At 40.4% G+C, this 14,912-nt stretch overlaps 2 protein-coding genes across 5 annotated transcripts in view; one reads left to right on the top strand and one right to left on the bottom strand.

The window, feature by feature from the left end:
• Positions 1-11,617, top strand: part of LOC108902060 (zinc transporter ZIP11) — a 115,811-nt gene extending 104,194 nt beyond the window's left edge. For all 3 annotated transcript variants that reach the window (XM_018703778.2, XM_018703772.2, XM_051066206.1), the window contains exons 6-10: positions 850-1,017; positions 9,538-9,607; positions 10,259-10,357; positions 10,452-10,610; positions 10,723-11,617. In XM_018703778.2, the coding sequence (XP_018559294.1) occupies positions 850-1,017; positions 9,538-9,607; positions 10,259-10,357; positions 10,452-10,610; positions 10,723-10,801 (575 nt within the window). In that variant the 3' untranslated portion in view covers positions 10,802-11,617. The remainder of the gene's footprint in view (positions 1-849; positions 1,018-9,537; positions 9,608-10,258; positions 10,358-10,451; positions 10,611-10,722) is intronic.
• Positions 11,618-12,216: 599 nt separating this feature from the next.
• LOC108902046 (ankyrin repeat and SOCS box protein 12) lies at positions 12,217-14,513 on the bottom strand. 2 transcript variants are annotated; one of them, XM_018703751.2, is made up of 3 exons: positions 14,407-14,513; positions 12,764-13,540; positions 12,217-12,520 (listed from the first exon to the last, which is right to left on the bottom strand). In XM_018703751.2, exons 2-3 carry the CDS (start codon positions 13,527-13,529, stop codon positions 12,369-12,371), a joined length of 918 nt encoding a protein of 305 aa, XP_018559267.1. In that variant the 5' UTR covers positions 13,530-13,540; positions 14,407-14,513; the 3' UTR covers positions 12,217-12,368. The 2 variants fall into 2 exon arrangements, with proteins under 2 accessions (XP_018559267.1, XP_018559277.1); XM_018703761.2 differs by having other exon boundaries at positions 12,764-13,537; positions 14,407-14,482.
• Positions 14,514-14,912: the final 399 nt, after the last annotated feature.

The following is a 14,912-nucleotide window of genomic DNA, read 5'->3' as shown; positions in this document are numbered from 1 at the left end:
AAAGTAGAAACACAGGCGTGAAGCTAAACTCCAAACCACAGAGATTCAGGTAGAAGCAATAAAAGTACTGAGAGCTGAACACAGAGAATGTTGAAGAAACAGAGAATTCTCTCTTGTCTCAACCACAAACACACATATGAGCTTAACTGCAGAGGGGAAAAGACTACAGTTGGCCCCGCTACCAGGTGAAGAGTGAAGAATGAGGCTGAATACTAATGGGAAGAAGCTGAAACCCTTCATCCTTTCACACCTTGGCACACCTCACCAACTGCTGCATGACATTGATTGTCAGATTGTCTGTTGCAGGAAAGTTTGAAAAATTGTCAGACGCACCCCCTCCCCAGATTCCTATCATCACAAAGGGGGTTTCTGGCAATGTCTGGCAATCTGACAAGCACTTCAAGCATGCTATTCTCACAAAGAACTACTCTATACCGTGTATTATATAGCTGTTCCAAACAGCATTCAGGCATTTAAATATCTGAATAGTGGTATGGAAAATCAGTTATAGTGTTGGTCTTGTTTGCGCACAGAAAAAGTGAAATATTTGTGTAAAGAAGGAAAAAAGCTTGAGAAAGAAGTTCAAACTGTGTTTACTTCCCAACACACCTGGCCAGTCACCAGTCTTATCTACTGAGTTAATACAGCTTTAATCCACACTCTCAGTTGTTAACAAATTGTATTTTCTACCAATATTTCAATACTTGTGGATTTTAGGTGCTTGTAGATACCTCTGTACATTTAAAGGTGCATCCAGTTACAAGCAAATTCTAATGAGTGGTCTGTTGTATGCGGACATTACACAATGTTTGTATTTTGTTTTTAACATTATTCTCCTCTGTCACACAGATAAATTAGAGAATGGAGATGTTCACCAGAGGAGGAGAGGACCTCAATCGGGCAGCTCAGATGAACAAGAAACAGGAAGTAAACAACAGGAAGGGGTCGGGCATACAGGAAGCAGATGGCGACGCATTCTTCTCCTCATCCTTGCCATCACCATCCACAACATCCCAGGTGAGAACCAACCACAGGGCCGCATGTAGTGCCAGAATTTGCCCATGCCACTGAGGAAGTGCTAGTGAAAGTCAAATGAGTTAGGATAATGCACTCATACCACATCCAGGTTATGTTTCTTTTGGTTTTCTGTATTGCAGCAAATTCTAGTGCTGTGCAGCAAAAGTCACCTGCTGAGGCAGGAAGACAAGACCTCACTCCAGTTGTCTTTCCTTATGTGCAAAACTACAGGAAACTTGGTTTAGAATCACTCCTTTGTCACTAAATCTGCTCAGTGGTATACAAGCACTGTGCTGTGCAAAGCTGCATGAAAAGTTCAGGTGACCTGCACAGAACTTTGACAGGGAAGAAAAGAAGAATGAATGATGCTCATCGAGTGAATTCATCAGTCAGTTTCCTTCCCATCTGTGTCAGCCTTGTCTTTAGTGCTAATTAGCAAATGTTAGCATGCTTACATGCCAAAGAACAGTCTCACAGAGCTGTCAGCATGTTTGTAGATTCAGACAGGATTTATTTCTTCTTATTCCCAGGAATACGAAGGATCTGAAATGGCCTATTTTTACAGCTAACTTGTTGGACCCCCTGTAATCTAAATCCTATCTGGAGTACAGTCCTTGTGGATCTCACAGGATGAGCTTCTTGACCATCTAACCCGTATTTTTTTAACCCGTATTTGTTTTGATTTTGGCAACATCATGCTGCATTAGAATATACAGATTACTATTACTGGATTACTTTGATACTGAGGAACACTTTTAAAAGTTGTAAAGTAAATTCTCCAGCAGGTTCTGAAGTGTCAGTTCTTCTGCACCGCGTTTGTGAATGTGTTTGGATTTATTTTGTTGAATATCCCTTTCTCACCCCATCCTGTAATTTTCAAATGCCATCTGGAACAATTAATTAAATTACTAAAGATCACAGAGAATTGTTCCTCATTCCCCACCTCCCCTAGTAATGTTAATCCTGTCTGAGTGGGGCTTTAGTATTGTTTATTTGCACTGCAGAAACGAAGTGTCATGGGAGAAGAGAAACGGGCAGATAATGTTCTTGATAGTGTTATTTCAGTACAGTACTATTTTTGTAATCACTGGTCTGTTCCAGCTTTTTTTCCTGACAAGGGTGGCAAAGGTGTTACCAATAGAAAAAAATAGATCAAGGAGAAAACATAAATGATTACAAATGACGTCAAACAACATGACAGCAGCTGGCGAAGTTGCTATGGAAACATATGAACCACCGTCTACAGTGGTGAGGTTGTGGTGAATGCCATAGCCATAACCAGCTGAACTGAAAACATTAGGCTTCATATGAGCTGTAATGGTAATGTATTTGTAAGTACAATACAAGTAACAATATGAGTTACAGCTCATTTAGAAAAACTCACTGCACTAAATCTTGTTTAGCAGCTCATGTTGTTTTGTTCTGAGTGCAGGCCAGACAGCTCACTGAATGTAAATACCTCCGATGTTTGAATATTTATTTAGAAAAATCCTGTCAAATAGAAACAGACTGTGCATTATTAAACAGAACACAGAGGTCAGCAAGTCACAAATCTGTCAATTCACATAAACTAATTAGACTAATCACCTGTCAATCATACATCAAAGATGACACTCAGGGAAGAGCAGCGCTCAGTGTTTGGAGTTTCCTCTATCAGCGATGAAGCAGCAGCTCAGAGATAAACATTTGAGTCAGGAAACAGAGATGATAAAATCTATGTAAAAATTACCAGGGGAGCATTTAACATTACATTACATTTCTAGGAGCTGACAGCAAAACCACCAACACAATTAACACCAGGAATTCACAGTCAATTTTATTTACATAGCACCAATTCACAACAGAAGTTATCTCGAGGCACTGTACATATAGAGACAGTGAGTGTAAAATTGGAAGCACAAAGGATGAACTGAGTAGATTTTGGTGGTCAAATGTCAAAGGTCAAGGCCACAGTGACCTGACATTCCAGTGAAGGCAACATATCAGGAATGCCTGGAAGGAATCCCTTCAAATTTGGCAGAAACGTTCACTTGGCATCAGGGATGAACCTATTAAAAGGTGATGGTTAAGGGTCAAAGGTCAAGGTCATCTCGCTGGTTGTGGGAGGCAAACAACAGCGAGGCAGTAATTCTAGTCATAGCTGTAGTTTCATTTTGTCTTTCTGATTGGGAAGCTAAAGTCTGATAAGCTTTTGAGAGACTTCATACTTGAAGAAATGAATGTGTCTTTTGCTCCACTGCATTCAAATGATTAATTAAATGTGGAAATATACAATGTGTCATGAGCAGAGCATTGAGCTATGGACAATTAGCGATTGTTAAAAAGTGTATCCCTCTCAATTAAGGAGAAAAAGCAGTTTCACATGTTTGAGTGATTTCCTGTGTCAGACTTGATTGATTTCTATTTGTTCTGTTAGTAACAGCAAAATTATATTCATAGTGTGAAATGATTGTGTGCTCCAGGAAGTGCGGATAAAAAGCAAATTAGGGGCATGTGTAGAGAGTTGGAGGAGATTAAATGTTAGTGGCTGTGTTGCCATGGAGCACTCCACTAAATACGAAATTTAATGTAAAAGGTCAGTTCATTAATGAGTACAGCAGTTTACTGGTCACTGCCACACCCTAGACTCATAATTGTAACGTACTCATCCAACACCTGCTCCTGTACAATCACACACACACATATACACAGAACCCACACATTTGTAGGTTGTAGAGATCTCCTGTAAGACTAATGAAACAGACCTCCCACAGCCTCAGCTCCCAGCCAGCAAAACACTCACTGAGCACAAATCAAATTAAGTTGTGATTCTCATCTCCAATTGATCGAGTATCTCAGGTATAAAAAAGATCCAGTGAACTGAACCCAACTGTGCATTTGTCTGATGGACTAAACTGTATGCAGTTCCTGCTGAGAGGGAGGGAAGAAGCTTTTTTTTTTTTCCCAAGCATTTTGAAATTTTTTTTCAGCAGATTGTTGAAGAAAAATTCTGTTATTTTTATGTCTGAATCATATTTTTATTGTTTTGGCTTTGAGAACATTGTCTTTCACAGATTCATTGCAGCAACTCGAGGAGGTAACAAGCCATCCTGATCACATTTGCAGTCTGTCAGATTTATACCATATCTGGACACCTCTATAGTTAATAAGTCAAGGGTCAATCTCTACAATCTATTACACTTTTTGCTTTCTTTTTTGTGTCTGCAGTGTCTGCACATAGTGTACGTTAGTTCAAAATAATGGCCAAAGATGTAAGGCTTTTTTCAAGGTGTGTGTGTGCATGTGTGATAAACCTGTTTTGTGATTCAGGCTGGTGAAAGGGCTCTATTCTGAATAAACATCTTAGTTCAGTACTGATATTTCGAAGTAACTTCAGCTAAAAATCATTTATCTGGTGAGGGCTTTTTCCCAGAATGTGATAAGTGCACTTAATTTTTGACACCTATCTGTCACATTGGGAATAGAAGCCCTCACCCTGGTGGTGTTAATGCATCGTTCAACCCTGGGAACAACACAAACACCAGCTGCGTAATAACATGTACCGGTCTTCAAAGAGGCTCTCGACGCTCCGTGACACTGCAGGAGACAGAGCTGTGACAGGACTTCGGTGACGTCTTGTCAGGCTGAGCAGGAGATTGATGGCCGTCCTTTCTCCCCACCATTTGAGTTGATCCTTGTTAGTGTGACGGATTGAGCAAGGTCATTGACAGCTACTGCTGGCAGTTACTTTGAGCAAAATAAGGGGCAACCACGAATATCAGAACATCACTGGATTAGACAGGAGACAATTACACAAGGAGCCACAAGCTGTTTTTTTATATTCTTGTCCAAATAACCTTGACTGAGCATTATACTGTGCTTACAAAGTCATACGGAAAATTTAAGAATTAAATAATAACTAGAGACCGTTAAGCAATGACAGCAGCCACAACGCCCATCAAGATGTGAACCTTCCAACCCATGAGAACTCAGGACTCATAGTTTGAACTATACCTGTCTTTGAATTAGGCCTACAGGTACGTTTTACAGCAGATTTTCCTTCAGGGCCAAATACAAAATTATATCTGTCCATGCAAGTATCTTTTGGAGTCACTCTAAATATGCAGCTATGTGATGAGTTACCTCTAAATAATTTCTTTAGATGTTGAAATTGCAGGGGATTAAGTCATTCTTTTCATCAAGCAATTTGTATTTTACATTTAGAGATGTCACCTTACTATACCTGATGAGGAGAGGATAAAAAGCGACAGCATAAAGAGCAATAAGAGCAGACTTTGATGTGGTAGAAAGGAACATCGCTCCACAAAACAGATGTGAAAAATAGTAACATTAACGCAAAAGCCCACAGTTCAGCAGCAGAAAGAAAGGAGAGGGAGCCAGAGAGAGGGGAGGTGCAGTAATGGCAAGCCCGGTGGAAAAAGGAGACGAGCGAGGAGAGGAGATTAAAGGGACATGCGATGGAAATGAGTGGCTGCTGTGACAATGGGCTGTCAGCAGCAGCATCGTCAGACTCGCTTAAAAGAGCATAGAACATTAAGCAGGAATTGGATAGGACCAGCCGCTGTGCACACGCAAGCACACACAAATACACACACACAGAACCCAAAACCAGCCAGAGTTTCCTTTAGGGAGCGAAAAAAGGATGAAAAAGGACATACACAGGTGACAATGTAAAACATCTCTCATTTCTTCTATGAAAGAACTGAAGACTCACACTCAGTCACAATCATTTCTGCCAGTTTCCACTGCTCAACTTTGACACCTGTGCGCGCACAAAGACATCTCTGCTCCTTTGGTTGTTTTGAATATTGATAATGACCGTTGATTAGCAATTGAACCTCACTCCAATCTGAAATTACATTTTATTTATCTTTAATAGCATTTCCCTTTGTCAAAATTGTATTCTATTGTAATGTATTCTTCTCTGGTCAAAATGTTATTTAAAGATATTTAAAGATATGACATCCCTACTAATAAAAACTGGATTTGAAAATACAGCCTGGATAGGTCACCAGGGCTGACATATAGAGACAAACAACCATTCACGGTTCACGGCAGTCCATGTGATATTCATTTAATGGCCGTGAGATTCCAGCAAGGACACTAAAATATGAGTCTCGTGGGCAAAAACCTGACAGGTATGTGGGCGTATAGTGCTCCCTTGTTAACCTTGAACCCTGTTTTGGAAGAAAGACTTGTAGCTCAGTGGACCTGCAAAACACTCCCAAACCCCCCAAGCTCACATTTCCAGCTGTGTAGCCTCAGGTGAGGAGCTGTTGTTGGAAAACCCAAATTCTTGATCCAGAGGAGGAGATGAACAGTTTTTCTTGCTGATTTCCACAGGTCCATTCGACAGCAGCATCAGTGGTGACTCTGATTATATAAGTATGTGATGCCATTTCCTTTACATATATGAAACAAGGGGAAAAAAGGAAATTCTTCATTGAGGTCTTGCATCTTTAAATCAGTTTAGACTCAAAAAACTTCTAGCCTGCCCCTAGCCTTGTTCTAGCTGTGAAAATAAAGCACTGAAACTCTCTAAGCTAATGTTTTATTCAAACTTAGTCAAAGATTTTTCGGTGCAGATAGCTTCTACTGGCCCCCGGCATTTCACACAGTTCTAGAGGATTGAGATGAATTGTAACGGGGGACCCACGGTGTAACTGAACGGTGCTTTTGCCCATAATGTCACTATAATACATTTGCCTGTTATGGGCTGGTGGGAAGTTGATTGGAACCAGTGTGCGTTGCTACCAGATGTGATGGCAGGCGTTAGATTATGATGCAGTGGCCCCTGGGCTCTGGAAGTGTGCAGGAGAATCAGGACAATGATCTCTTATTCTCTAGCCTTTGTGTCATTTCTTCACTCCATCTCTTGCTCCTGGCTTATTTCTCTCTTTACTTTATCCTTAGCTTTGTCACTTGTTCTTGGTTTAAGGCAGTATAGCTTGTTGCAGTGAGAGGGAGAGAGAGAGAGAGAGAGAGAGAGAGAGAGTCATAATACAGTGGAGGAATACATAGGAAGGGAGAAGAGGGCTGGTAGAGATCAGCCATTCTCACTTTTAAGGGAAGAAATTACTACTTTATAATGTACATTTATATAAAGCCATAAAAGCCCCCCACCTCGCTCAGGTAGCTTTAAAGTGCTTTCAGACAGCGAGTGGTTACTCAGTTCATCAACACAATTGTTTCCAGTGTGAATGTGGCAGAAAAGGTAGAACGCAATGAGAGTGGCCAGGAGAAAGAGAGCAAGCAACTGCTGCTGCTGATGATGACTGTTTAAGTCCAACTGTGTGTGTGTGTGTGTGTGTGTGTGTGTGTGTGTGTGTGTCTGCTTTGTAAATCACATCTTTTTTTCATGGTGTTGCCCCCTGGATTTGAATGAAAATGAAATGAAATGTCTGTTGTCTATCCAGTTGGAGCACTTGTTTCCATACAGCCAAACCGATCGCTTCATTTTAAACCACAATTGCTCAAAACAGTAACCTCAGCACTCTGTCATGGGCAGATGGTCGCTCTGAACCAGAAAGCACAAACAGAACCACAGACTTTGAACATTCACTCAGATTAGCTTTCACGCTAAAGTCTCCCCGTTTATTTAGCTTGTTGAACAAAAGACCAAACAAACTTTCAGTGAGGGAAAAGTGACCTGCTAACATCAGTTTGCAGGATAGATAGCTGTTTAGCTGCTCAGCTGCAGCACATTAAACAGCAGGTAAACATACCTCTTTAATACCACTAACAACACACGGTAGGCTCAAAACACGTAGACTGCACTGCAGGTTTGTTTGCTTTAGCTATCTTTACTCTGCCAGAAATCAGCCTGCCAACTGCTGTCGATCAAACACAGACATCAACGCAGCCTGAGACTGACTGTGACAGAAGATTAGAAGATAAGACCTTTAATTTTGACTCCAAGAAGAAATCAGTTTTGCAGCTGGCCACTGAAGCTTGCCATGTGACATTAGAAACCACAGGAAGGAATTTGATTGAAAATGAATTAAGTGGTATCTGACTATCCTAAATTAGCTGTATAGCTCCAGTGCCTAAAGACATTAATCTGTTTGGAGCAACATCTGCTGCAAAGATAGCTTTTCTGGTGGTCCAGTGAATGTTCACAGTATCACTGTCTACAAGCCTATCTTCAAGTATTATGTAATGACGTGCAGGCGGACAGCAGTAAATGTAATATATGGAAACAGTGGGTCTTCATGACTTGCACCACAGAGGGTGAACCGCTTGCTGTCTAGAGGCATCTTAATTCCCAGTAAGCTCCAGAGCAGAAGAAAAGTGGGTGAAGATTGCACCAGAAGATAGACCATGTTCTTATATTCGTAAATCAGTTTAGAGTTTGCTCTGTGTGTTAGTGATACAGTGTTATAGTGTGTGTTTACATGCTAACAAGCTAGCAGTAATAAATAGGACAGAACTACAAAACTGTTTAATGGAGGAAATACTTTCAGTGTTTGAGAATTTGATCAGTGGGGTGACATGTTATTCCAAAGGCTGCAAACTAAACCACTCCACTATCTGTGAGCACAACTCCTTCATGCCTGCTCTTATCCAGTTTTTGAATGCTAGCTGTGGGGAAAGAAAATCAAGAAATTAGCATGTTTTAGCATTGTAATAACCTAGCTGTTAATGGCATGACCGGACGTGACTGCTCGCCAGCGTTTGAAGTAGGTGCAGATCTGTTCCTCTGCTTCTTTGGTATGAAATGCAAAACAGGCCGTAGATCTGACTGCACACACACACACACACATACACTTCTCAAACACACAAATACACTCACAGATACATCACACACTGTGACCTTTTCACTTTCAGTTTGAATAGTGTGTACTTTAAGTATGCATGACAGGCATAGCAAATGAGACAAATGGAACATCAGAGGAGAGGGATGCTGCTCAGGGTGTACAGAGGATGGAAAGAGGGAACAGAGGCCGAGTCTATAGGATGATCACAACAGGAGAGATCTCTTAAGCATCTGTCATAGTACTAGTAATGGTGTAGATGTAGAAGCTTTCCAATATAACTGTAGAATCTTCCACAGACAATTTGTTGTAATTCCCAGCAACAAATAAAGTAAGACCAGGTTTCTCACATTAACTCTCAATGACGCATCAGTAGTTCAGCAAATATATCCTCATTTCATAGGGGCTTCCTGTGCAGACAGATTTAGTAGGATGAAACTTCAGTAGAGGGTTTCATCTTTCACTAAGCTAAGACTAGATAAAAAATACAGTGTAGACCTTGGCCTGGAAATCCCCATGGACTGTTGCTGTATATAGATCACAGTGATCCAACTGAAAGAACAGACCAGAGTCTTCATGTCATGTATGAAGTAAATCACACTTCATTCCAGACAGGTAGAATGTTTTCAATCCTCTGCAAAGCCCCTTGATGCTTTTTTTTCACTTATTTTCTTATTTCTGCTCTTTGCTAACATATTTCCTTCCCCTTTCTTCAAGACAGGTGTCATAGGGTCTATTATCTGTGTGTTTGTTGTTGTTTTTGCAGAGGGTTTAGCTGTCGGGGTTGGATTTGGAGCCATTGGAAAGACATCATCTGCTACTTTTGAGAGTGCCAGGTAAGACTGGTGTGGTGGCAAACAAACATGCACATAGTACACATCTCCATTCATCCAAAATATTAGTTTTCTATGCTGGCAAGTGAGATGAAGTAGCTAATTCATTATGGTGCATGCTGTTGACCATGGAAACATTGCAGACTTTCTGTACAGCATCATAGCTGGACATAAAACTGTGGCTCATGAGATTATGTGTTTAGAAGTGCTGTGATTAGTCTTTTTTAGGTATAAGCCTGAAGAAAGCTGAATGTAGGTGTAAAGTTGAAATTGTTGGGTTTAGGTTAATAGTCAGTATGGTTGGGAATAGGTAAAGGCTTGCTATGCTTATCGTAGTGGTAAGAATATGATAAGGAAGTTCTGTGTTGTTCTGTGTTGTGTGCTGCTGACATCTAGTGCCGTTTTATGGTATTGCATAGAGCAATGTCAATTGTTTGGTAGGAAATCTCTGATCATGTCAAGTGGACCTCTGGCCTCATCACATTGTATAACCTACCCAGTGTGCTGCTGACATCTGCAGGTGTTATTTTGGTACTGCAGAGAAAAGGTGGTGGTTGCTGGGCAGGGGATCCCTGTCTGACCGAAAGAGGTAGTTGTTAACATTTAACGTAATGAGAAATGCTGTTACTGTTTATTATTTTTCAATTCCCTCAGAAATTTGGCCATTGGTATTGGCATCCAGAATTTCCCAGAGGGCTTGGCAGTGAGCCTTCCACTCCGGGGTTCAGGGGTCTCAACGTGGACGGCCTTCTGGTAGGGAAAGACACGTGTCTGTGACAACTTAAGACTGTACAGAGATACTTCAAATTCAGTTACTGTAACTTGGTGGTTATTGTTTCCCTCTCAGGTATGGCCAGTTAAGTGGCATGGTAGAGCCTATTGCTGGGTTGCTGGGCGCTGTCGCTGTGGTTATGGCAGAACCCCTGCTGCCGTACGCGTTGGCATTTGCTGCCGGGGCAATGGTCTACGTGGTGGTGGATGACATCATACCAGAGGCTCAAGTCAGGTAAGAGGGAAAGTGGGTAAAGGATGGAGAGATAACCAACAACAAATGTGCACTTTCTTTCAAAATCTCACACTTTTCCCATTTTTGATTTTCTCCATCTTAACGTCACTAGTGGAAATGGGAAACTGGCATCCTGGACCTCCATCCTGGGCTTCGTAGTGATGATGTCACTCGATGTGGGCCTAGGCTGAGGTCACCATGATGACCAGCACCCTCAATGGCCATGATGTCATGACAGTGATGCTGACCTCAGTTTTAAAAAGGGGACCAAATGAAGTGTTTTATTCTGAAACACTGTTTATCTATTTTGAATTGTTGCTACTTGAAATATATTCATTCAATAACAGAAACACAGAACTATTTTGTTAAACATGTCAGGATGACTGTACTACAATTATCTTTAATGTGCGGCAGATATCTCACTTAGGAATGAATTCATAAATATTTAAGGAATATACTCCTGACTGGAGAGGTTGTGAATGTTTTTTGAGAAAAAGCAGCTTTTTCAGTTTTTCTTTTTTGAAAGATTGTTTTAAATCACAACTGTCAGTTAAATGAATGTTATTTTTTACTTTTTCCAGTTTTTGTATTTCTTCACAATGGCAATACTTGAAGTCTGGTGTTAGTTTTTTTTTTTTTTTTTTAATGGGGCTACAAATGCAAATTTAGATTTTGCTTATTTTATTCTTCAGGGCACAGTGTGAGTATGGTGTACTGAAACATGCAATTCCAAATGTGACTTTTCCAACCTACATGTTCTTCATCCCTCTGTATAATTAGGAGATTTATAAGGATTAATTGACAGTAAGTTGACTCGTTCAGATAACATACTTACATAATTTACTTTATTTTCTTCTGTAACAACCTGAAAACAAATCATACAGTCTCCTGCCATTTACAGGTTAGAATCACATGTTGTGCTCCATGTCTAATTATTTAAATGCTTAAGTTCTGAATGCTGAATTATGTGAAAGTATTTATATAATTAAACAACCAAGTGATTCTCAGTTTTTTTTTCAGGTCATGGTTTTTAAGGCAGTATGTTTTATTCATATGCTTTTTCTAGTCATTTAATGTGATTATATGACTATAGTCCAGTTCAGACTGAAATACCTCACAACAGTTGGATGGACTACCATGAACATTCCTGTTCCCCAGAGGATCAATTCTAACGAATTTGATGACGCCCTGACTTTTCTCGTCCCACAGTGAGCCTCACACTGATTGCTGTTCAAAAATTGAATGGATTTCTGTGAAATTTATAGACAATCCTAAACAAATGAATAAGAGTTAGCTTAAAAAGAGCTATTACTGGCAAATTTATGGATTTAGATAAGTTAGTGGTTTATGTCTCTGAACTTATAATACACTTAAAACTAACTTTACTCTGATCACCTTTATACATACTGACCCCTATCTAGTACAAGTACAAGGGAAGCTGGACTGAGGCAAGCTGTTAGTTTTCATAAGAGAAAACAGCCCTCCTAAAAGAATGAACTAACTTGTGATGAGCATGTGACAAAGTACAGCAACAAAAACAGCTTCCTTCAGAGGTTAAAAAAAAAAATAGCTTCAGGGTAAGAGCTGAAAATAAAACAGCAGCACACATTATTTATCCTCACATTTAATGCTTTGACTTATAAGTCTTAACAGAAAAGCACATGAGTAGACAGGAGTCATTAAAAGGTGGTCCACAATCTGCAAATAAAACAAAAGCTTTAGCTAAAACAAAAATGAATTTGCCTCCAGCTCACTTAGCTACAGAACAGTTGCTGGGGCAGGTTTGTATTGCAGGAAGTTGATGAGACTTGTTGGCATGTCCAGCTGGTCGATACAGTGGATCTTGTTGATCTTTTTGAGGTATCTTCTGACGGCGAGTCGGCACTGTGACATCAAGGCTTTTGGGTTTCCTGAAAACAAAGGACACAAGAAGTTATAATAAATAGTTCATCATGAAATAATATCATTAAAAACTGACTCTTATTTTTGTGATTTCCACACACTTTATCTAACAAGATCTGTCTGAGACCTCAAGGAAATTTTTTGTTGTTGTTCGCAGCAGTAACAGGCTTACTCAAGGGTAGCATCCACTGAGGTTGGACTACTGAGAAGAAACATGTATGATATATATATATATATATATATATACACACCTCTTTCCCGCAGAAGCAGCTCCACAGCTTCGTTCTGCTTCGTGGACTTCTCGATGATCAGCGTAGGGAGGTAGACGTTTGCACCGAAGTCGATCAGAAGCTGGATGTACTCCACGCCACAGCCGTGCCTGAGGCACATCTCCAGCACAGTTTTAGGATGCTTGATAGAACTCAGCAGCTTTGCATCTGTGCCATTGTAATCTGGATCTGCCCCGTAGAGGAGCAGCAGTTTGAAACACTCCATGTGTCCGTAAACTGCAGCCAGGTACAGCGGCCCGCTCGAAACCCTGGCACTGGATGTCCAGAGCAAGACTTTAGAGCGGGAGTTCACCTCTGCGCCATGTTTAAGCAGTTCCTTTAATATCTCCACGTCACCCTCCCGAGCAGCAGTGAGGACGGGGGTGCAGTTGTTGAATGAGTTCCCATTGGGGTTGGCGCCTGCTCGTAGGAGCGCTAAAACACAGTCCAGGTATTTCCCACGAACAGCGGCAAAGAGGGGCGTCTGAGCCTTGACATCTATACTGTCTACCAGGGCACCGTGGGCTAGCAGGACCTGCAGACAGCTGAGATGACCTTTAGACACAGCAGCATGGAGAGGCGTGCCTGCAATGCCCCAGCCACCTCTGCAGTTGATGACCTTCCTGTAGATTTCTTGGCAGAGCATCTTATCAAGGAGTCTGTCATTGTTTTGTAACACTGCCTGTCTGACCTGGAAGATCTCACAAGTGCATTCTTCTTCTTCTTCAGAAGCCGTTAATTGGAGCATTGGAGATCCTGCTGTGAACGAAGACAGAGAAAACTCAAATACAGGTGTAACAAATGCTTTACAATATAGTAAATGTGTGGTAACTTATTTGTTGTTGCTACAGCCTAATTTTCGACTCTACAACACACTCATCTGCAGTGAAACCTATATGGTTTAAACCATATAATGTTCAATTCAGCATCTTAAGTGGAGGTACAAAGGGACTAGAACCTAATTTTGTCGCCTTTAACATCATAATGTTACATTTCCATCCAACAACTTCACATGAAGTGTGGGTCCGAGAGGCTAAGATGTACATGAGAAAGCATCGAGCTAGCCTTTTCCGGCCCTTTCCACCAAATGTCCATTGTAATATTTCACAATTTAATGTTTAATGGTTTGTCGGTTGTAATGTGCAATGGATTTACCACAACTTATGACTGATTATGAATAATTAAGGTATCTTACGAATTTCGGCGTAAATTAATGGATGAAATATTTTGTGATTGAGTAAAATATTTATTTTTAGGATTGTTGTCTTCTCGCACGGTGTCGTTCTGACAGAAGAATGGTGGGGAAAGAAAACGTATTAAACTGCAGACTGGTGCGCTGAATGTATGCCGAACTAAAGGTTAACTATTTTCCGTGTTGCAGTAAGATATTATAGCTTCTTATTGCATCTCTGTTGAACATACTGTACAGTGTAACGTCACGTATCTGGGCTAAGACCCGTTCCCCAACAGGAACCAATATTCAGCTAAAAGCATCACATTTTGTATCACGTTCGACATTAGACTGCAAATTTCGCAACAAACTTTGCGTTTCTTCGCTTTTAAATGAGTTATAGCATCATAAAGGATATATTCTATTATGTTTTCTTCGTTTTATATTAGCCTACCTATGATGTGTCACCATCAGCTGCTGCTTTCATCTTCCCGTTTCTCTTTCTTCCTCGTCGTGTTTGTGCTGTGGACGACTTTCAGTTTAATGTCGTGCTGCTGCCCCCTAGTGTTTCTGAATGCTACAACAACACAAAGCCAGTTACTACTGGAACAATTAGACTAGACTTTTACAGTGTTGACTCATAATCAGCGGATTAGTTTATACTCAGAGTGCACTATAAAATTCAAAGTGTTAAAATGACTACGAAAGATGATAAATTGACATTGTTAAATTAATAATCATGTGAATAAACTGTGTAGAATATATAAATCAACCATTGTGAAGTAATTTTAAACACCATCACCACCTCTTTATCAAAAGTCTGTTTATACTTTATGATGGTACATTTCAGTTAGTTATTTTAGTTAAAAGATGTTCACGTGTTTTTAATCTGTGAATTGACAAGAAAGTGGAGTAAACATTATCTTCCAGAATGTACTACCTAATGGTGCTGAAAAACAG

The sequence above is a fragment of the Lates calcarifer genome, linkage group LG23, assembly GCF_001640805.2.
Source record: "Lates calcarifer isolate ASB-BC8 linkage group LG23, TLL_Latcal_v3, whole genome shotgun sequence".
NCBI lineage: Eukaryota > Metazoa > Chordata > Actinopteri > Centropomidae > Lates > Lates calcarifer.
Note: the sequence above shows the minus strand (reverse complement) of the source record. Positions and strands in the feature narration are given on the sequence as shown.

What these genes read in the sequence shown, in the direction of transcription:
- LOC108902046 (XM_018703751.2), bottom strand. Translation starts at nt 13,529, where the DNA reads ATGCTCCAATTAACGGCTTCTGAAGAAGAAGAAGAATGCACTTGTGAG. An exon ending in GCTGCTTCTGCGGGAAAGAG is followed by an intron (nt 12,521 to 12,763) that starts GTGTGTATATAT and finishes CTTTGTTTTCAG; the next exon opens with GAAACCCAAAAGCCTTGATG.